This window comes from Zalophus californianus, chromosome 6, assembly GCF_009762305.2.
Source record: "Zalophus californianus isolate mZalCal1 chromosome 6, mZalCal1.pri.v2, whole genome shotgun sequence".
NCBI lineage: Eukaryota > Metazoa > Chordata > Mammalia > Carnivora > Otariidae > Zalophus > Zalophus californianus.
This window is the reverse complement of record NC_045600.1, coordinates 24,077,900-24,085,006: the sequence shown is the minus strand read 5'-3', so window position 1 is coordinate 24,085,006 and position 7,107 is coordinate 24,077,900. Positions and strand designations below refer to the sequence as shown.

Genomic DNA, 7,107 nt, shown 5'->3' with positions numbered 1-7,107 from the left:
AAATATTTATTGCTTTCTGAGGAGGTGCCAGGAACAGACCAGCCAATGAGTCTCAGAACTCATGGAATTTAGAATTTAGAGGGGGCAGCAGACATAAATAGTTACAAGTACCCAGATCCTGGGCACTGCTGTCTTCTGTTACCATGTGGCTTTTCTTGACTAAATGACACCTGTCATCTTGCCTGCTCCTTTCTCCTTTTTCCTTTCCTAGGCTTTCTATGGTACTTCCCCACCTCTGGCCACCCTCACCTGCCTCTCTTGCCTCAGCATTTGGTGTCAGTTTACCCTTCTTCCTGTGATGGAAGCTTCCCATTCCTCCTTTCTGAAGAGCTCAAGGCAAATGTTCTGCACAGGCTCTTGTTAGTCTCCATTTGTGAGTCCCGCTCCTGCCTTTTCCGTGCCATCAATTCTGGGGGAGCATCATGTGGTCAGGAGGGGCTCTGCAGAGCACCTTCTGCCACCTGAAGGACAGTTCCAGGGAGAGATGCCATAGGATGGCATCATCTCAGGCTTAATTCTTCCTGGGTGAATTGCATGGGACTGAGTTCCCACCCTTGGAGGGAAAACAGTTCTTATCATTTCCATCACTGTCCCCTTTACTGAATGTGTCTTTGAAGAAGGATTCGGTGGTCCAGATATAGGGCCAGGGACTGGAGATGTGTGTGGCAATCAGCCCCCATCCCCATTCTAGTCCTTTCGGTGGAACAGGAAGTGCCCATCAAATGATAACTAATAACATAGGGAATCTCACAACTAGATGGGACCTTATCGTTTATTCCAAAACTTTTCAAACTTCTTTGATTATGACTAATAGTAAAAAATATATTTTGCATATATTTTTATATGAACCAATATGCAGCATATACATTTACATATGCACATAAATACTAAGTATATAAAGTATCACAAAGTTTTACAAAGCAGTACTTACCCTTACTATGCCTATATTTTCAGTTCCATTACATTTAAAAATGTTGACCTTACAACTGACTAAACTGATCTTATGACTCAGTAGCTCAATATTAAGTTTCAAACTCCTGCTTGGAAAACAGTTGTTTTTTTTTTTTTTAAGATTTATTTATTTACCTGAGAGAGAGTGGGAGTGGGGGGAGGGACAGAGGGAGAGAATCCTCAAGCAGACTCCCCGCTGAGTGGGGAGCTGGACATGGGGCTCTATCCCAGGACCCTGAGATCATGACCTGAGCTGAAACTGAGAGTCAGACGCTTAGCTGACTGAGCCACCCAGACACCCCAACACTGTTCTAATCTAACAGTAACTTGGAGCTGACATTCTCTCTGGTTGTCAGGTAGTTTAGTCTTTGCTTGGATTTCTCTGATAGGTAACTTGGTACCTACCTAGGAAGTCAATTTTGCCTTTGGACAGCCATGTCTGTTAGGTTCTCCTTACAGTCTTAAATCTGGTCTTCCACATAGGACTGACTCAGTGTCCTTCCAAGTTAAGGTCCCTTCAGAAGAGTGGTTCTGTCCTCCTTCATCCCTTTGTCTTCCGTTTTGGAGTAACTCCGGATCAGTGGTGCTTGCACTGGTGTGCACCAGCTTGTGAGAGCCAATTTCCAAATTTTTAGGAATTTCGGGAGCTGATTAGTAAAGTCACTATTAAAAATTAAATTCTATGGCTTGTAAATCTTATTAAAAACAAAGGTAATAGGTACTCAGAACTCATCACTTCTTGTTTTACGACTTGGACTATTACCTATGCTCTTGTAGTTGTGTCTATATCTGTATGCTAAAAAAATATTCTATGAAGGTGTGCTGTTGCCCATCTCTTCCCAGCTCTGGGTTCGGTCGTGCCACGTGGGTAGCTTGATCTTGGCTGCAGCAGGGGTATGTACACCCGGGAAATCGCCAGATACAACAGGGCCCCTCCCCCTGGAAAGTTAGTTGTTAAGCATGTACCAGCCCACCATTGCTCTGGGGTCCTACTGCCTGGGTGTATTCTCAGCTTGCTAGCTAGCTGCGTGAGTTTAACATCTGTGCCTCAGCTGATTTGTACAATGCACGCTGAGGGTTGCTTTGAGGATTAAATGAATTCATGCACATGAAGTGCATTAGAATAGTGCCTGGCACATGGCACCTTTATAGGTGTTAGCTGTCACCTAGGCTTACAGTTGCTAGATTATTCTATTCTCCCTCATGGGTTATGGTTTCCAGGAGTCACTCAGCTTGGTCATTCTTCCTTATCTTGCTTTCATATTTGATATATGGGTTTGTTGTCTTTTCCTACCCAGATCACAGCATCCCTGAGTAGGTGTGGTTGGCTTTTTCTTTCAGATCTCAAGGTCTCAGCCTTGAGCTGGGTGCAGGATGAATGCTCAGTCTCATCGACCAGTGGGAACCCTCAGGACTCCCCAGGAGCCCTTGTTCCCAGTGTAGTGTCCTCCTCCCAGTGGAGTGCTCCTGCGCTTGGCTGGTTGATTTAAGGATTTCAGTTGAGGCAGCCCTGAGCTGGCTAGCCATTGCAGCCGGGCCCAGCTGCCACCAGGTGGTTGGCCTATAAATCACTAGTCCTTACCCTCCCTGCAACTAGATAAAGCTGAAGCATAAACAGCATCTTGCGTCAGTGATGAAGCATCTGGCTCCTCCCCCAGCTCTGGACAAGGCCTCATGGAACTCGCTTAGGCCCTGATTCTTTCTTGTGGACAGCTGCTGTGCTATTTGAAGATGCCAGGAGATTCTCCTGCCTCAAAATAGCTCCGCTGGTGCCTATATTTTACCATTAGGGATTTATTCTTTTGGGGTAAACAATGCTTTCTCCATAAAGCTCTCTTTTAAAAGGGTGGTACCTTGGGAGAGTGGCATATTATTCAGTCTCTAAAATCTTAGTGTGAATGAGCTTGTACATTAGCTATACTTTGCTCCCTGTTCCACCGCTCTTATCAAAGTGGGCATTAATTCCCAAGAAATGCTGGAGGCAGCACTGTATATGTCAAGTTCCCAAACCTTGCTGCACTTTCAGAATCACCAGGGGAGCCTTTCACTTAATTAGAAAAATTTTAGTTTGATAACTACTGACCCTTCCTCCATTCAAAGTAAATGTCACTCATACAATCTCATTATTTAAATATATGTTTATATATATTAATAAGAAACAAAAAAAAATTTCCCCTCCACTTATCCACTTCCATTCTGGGAAGTCTTTAAAAAGTATAGCTTTCTTAGGTCCCTCCCTAAACGTACAGAAATAGAATTTTCTGGAATGGAGGTCAGGAATCCTTATTAAAAAATACCTTCTCCTGGGGAGTGTAAATGTGCAGACAGGTGTGGGACTGTTGGGAATAGGGGACTGTGTCTCAGTAACAGGTACCATATTGGCTCATTTTTTTTTTTTTTGATGTCTGATCGTATTTATTTGTCACTCATAGAAAATCTCATTTTTGACTGGACTCAGACTTAGAGGTAGAGGCTCTCAGAGAGGACAGCCTCCGTCTCTTGGCAATCTGTTCCTGGCGTTTTTCTTTGGCCTCCTTCATTCTCTTGGCCAAAAGTTTAGCATATTCTGCAGCCTCTTCCTTATTTTTCTTAGTGCGCTGCTTCTTCAAAGCAATACGCCGCCGTTTGTGCTGGAGGACTCGTGGAGTAACAAGACGCTGAATCTTAGGAGCTTTGGTTCTAGGTTTCTTCCCTTCTTTGTTTAGGGGCTTTCTCACAACATACTGGCGGACATCATCTTCTTTAGAGAGACTGAAAAGTTTGCGGATTCTGCTGGCTCTTTTGGGCCCCAGGCGACGAGGCACAGTAGTATCAGTGAGTCCAGGAATATCCTTCTCCCATTTTTTTACAACGACCAAGTTGAGAACACTGAGATTGGCATCCACAATGCAACCCCGAACGGATTTGCGCTTTCTCTCTCCAGTCCGCCTTGGTCTATAGCAGGAATGCCCCTTACTCAGCAGCAGACGGACACGACCATGGGTCAAGACACCCTGCTTCATGGGGAAGCCCTGTTTGTCATTGCCACCACTGATTCGGACCACATAACCCTTCCATTCTTCACCCAGAGCATCAGCAGCAACTTCTGTGGCCATACGCTTCTCATAAAAGGTACGAAGTTTGCGTTCATCGTCCACTTCAATGAGTTTCTGGCAGCCAGTAGCTGGGAAAGAGATGTTCAGCTTCATCCTGAAGCAGCCTACCACCTCCGAGGCGCCACGAAAAAGAGATATTGGTTCATTTTTGTATTCCCCAGCTCCCTGTCCAGGCTTGGTGCAGCGTAGGCACTCAGTAGGTGCTTAATAAGTGATATTTAAACTGAAAGAGCCTAGAAGTTGGGCACACCTGGATTTGAGTCTAAGCTCTGCCACTTCTGTGTACCTTGGGCAGGTGACTACCTCGGGAAGGTAATGTGCCCAATTACAGGGTTAAGGGCCAGTGGGGTCGTCCCATCCCCTGCCAGGCCTCCCCTTCCTGGGACTGTCAGGGGAAGGGAGGTAGTCAATTGGAAGGGCTAGGTAAGTCCCAGGGTGTTTTCTATCAATTACTCAGGGGCCAACGGTAAGTGCCCTCAAGCACTGGCCTTACCCTGCCTGCCACAGGTTTTACGATGTGGCCTTTGGGCCATAAGGATGAAAAGTTGGGGACATTTGCAGTGCTGGAATCGATCCCTCTCTGCCTGCCTGTGGCTGGATTGACTGGATTCCTGCTTGGTATCTGCAATTAGGAGACCTACTAAAGGTAATTTCCAGCTCGATTTGCCCCAGCTCCTGAGGACGGTGGGGGAGGTGGTGGCCGGGAGCTTGTGGGGGGGGGGGCGGAGGGCACTGCCCTGGGTGTAGGGTTGTGGAGGGGCATGGCCTGCCGGCTTTCAGTGCAAGGGAGGGAGCTTTCACCACCTTCCCCACAGTCTCACTCTGTGTTGCTGACACCTGCTTCTTCCAATCCTCTTCGAACCTAGTTTTAATAATCATGTGAGTACATCTTCTTAAATATTTTATTGAACTGGGAGACCCGAGTGCTCAGGGGGAGGGAGGGCTCAGGCCTCAGCAAGCATCTTTGCTCTGTGGCCTCTTCTTTTGGAAGAAGGGATTGGGCTTGTCTCACTAGGGTCTTGGTTTCTGGCTGAAGTCTCGGGTGGAACCCTGGGGCTAGTTCTTGGAGTGTGAGATGTAAAAAAGTCTAGAGCTTTGCTGCTCTGGATTTGATTACTTTGGGCTCAACTGTTCTAGGAATGAAGGCTCCCAGAGTTTCAGTTTCTTTATCTGTAAAATGGGTTAACAATATCTACTTTCCAAGGGGGAAGGGATTCAATGAGAAAACCCAAAGGAAAGGCACCTAGCACAGCCTTTGGAACACAGTAGCTGCTCAATAAATGGTAGCTATTGTTGCTGTTATAATTTTTCTTATTTTCTCCTCTATTCTAAGACCCTTCCCCCATTTTATCTGTAGTCCTGTCCTGTCTTACAGTCAATGTATATATTTTAGGTATAGTGTTTTGTTCTCCTCCCCTAAGAGCTGTTACTAAATCAATGATGACTTTTATAACTAAGAGTTTCTCAGACCTGAGAAAATGTGGTATCACAGAGTTCTGCTTCCCATCCCTCAGCTGGGACTGCATTGATTCACAGATTTGTTTGGCCAATAACCTCTTTCTAAAAAGGGAGATTAGCAAGTGTTAAAAGTGTATTAGCAGCTAATTGAGAAAATTAAGACAGCATTGAAGAAAGGGGAAGGTTTGCAGAAAAGTAGGTAGCTGTGCAAAGCTTCACATGGATGGGAAAAATATTTAGGAACGTCTCTGATCTGGGAATCTCTAGAACCCATGTCCCTTGTCCCATTCTGCTCACATGCCCACCTCTGCTTTTGAATGGTCCCCCTCCTCCTATGGGGTTGTCTGCCTTAGGGGCCCTAGTAGAGTCTGCATGGTTGGGGGTGTTTGCCCATTTGTGACAGGGTGTCTTGGATCCCTGCACACAGATCAGTTCACAAAATGCACTCAATAAAAACCAAACAATTTAGAAATTCTTGAAACATGAGGAAATAGCAAAATGTGGTATCACTCTGGCCCCTCCATTTGTAACTACTGCGTAAGGAATTTGAAGGTGTCCTCAGTCTCTCTAGTTTTGAATGTGTGTGTGTGCATGCATTGTGCTGTGCAATTAGGGGACTGACATCCCTGGGAAAATTTCTTACTGAAATAATTCCAGAGAATTAACACCTTGCTATAGGCACCCAGCAGCCCAAAGAAGCTTCTAAGCCCACCTTTGTTTCCAGGTGCTGGGCTGTGAACAGAGTCCTCCTGTGGACCTGCCTGTCGTTGCCATGGTCCTTTTGGGAAGGTGGATGGCCGCTTTTCCTAGAGAGAGGCAGTGTGGGTGAATGGTAGTGCCGTTACTGAGTCCAGCACTACCACTTGCTGGGAGCTGACACTTGTTCAGTGCTTACTACCTGGCAGGTACTATGCTAACCATATAACTTGGAATACCTACTTTGATTCCCACAACATTCCTATTAGAGCGATTCTATTATCAACACCATTTTGCAGATGAGAAAATATAATCCCCAAAGGCTGGCTTGGTGATTCCCAAGTGACTCCACACTCCCGAGTCCCGAGTTCTCTGCCACGTTCACTGTCCTCTAGCTGCCCTGGAGACGGGTGCTGAGCAGGAGAGTAAGCGTGCTGGGAGGGGTTTTCAGGGTCCTGAGCCGTGTGTGCCCCATCTGAGCCCTGCTTCTGCCCTGGGTGGCCCCTGCCTGTGATCTGTCTTTGGGCTGCTCATAGCACAACGCCAGGAAGCTTCATTCCTGTCGTGGTCTATTGCAGAGGTCGGCAAACTTTCGGTGGGCCAGATGAGAGTTTGGGCTTTGTAGGCCATAGAGTGTCTCTGTTGCAGGTACTCAGCTCTGCTGGTTGTGGTACAGAAGTAGCTACGGGCAGCTCATAAGTGCATGCACGTGGCTGTGTTCTAGTAACACTGTATTTTAAAAAGTGGGTGGCAGGCTGTGGACGGCTGACCTCTCAGGTCTGTGGCAGAGGGGTGACCTTCACTGAGACAACCATGTGGAAGGTACCTCCTGGAAGGAGCCCTGCTTTTTGGAGACTAAGGAGTATTTCTGAGAGCAAGAATGGTCAGCTGGGTTGAACTAAGCTTG

The 7,107-nt window shown here is 46.5% G+C and overlaps 1 protein-coding gene across 1 annotated transcript; it reads right to left on the bottom strand.

The window, feature by feature from the left end:
- Window positions 1-3,337: 3,337 nt before the first annotated feature.
- On the bottom strand, window positions 3,338-4,157 carry LOC118357090 (40S ribosomal protein S6-like). The gene has a single exon (XM_035728164.1). It carries the CDS (start codon window positions 4,137-4,139, stop codon window positions 3,390-3,392), a length of 750 nt encoding a protein of 249 aa, XP_035584057.1. The 5' UTR covers window positions 4,140-4,157; the 3' UTR covers window positions 3,338-3,389.
- Between the last annotated feature and the right edge of the window lie 2,950 nt (window positions 4,158-7,107).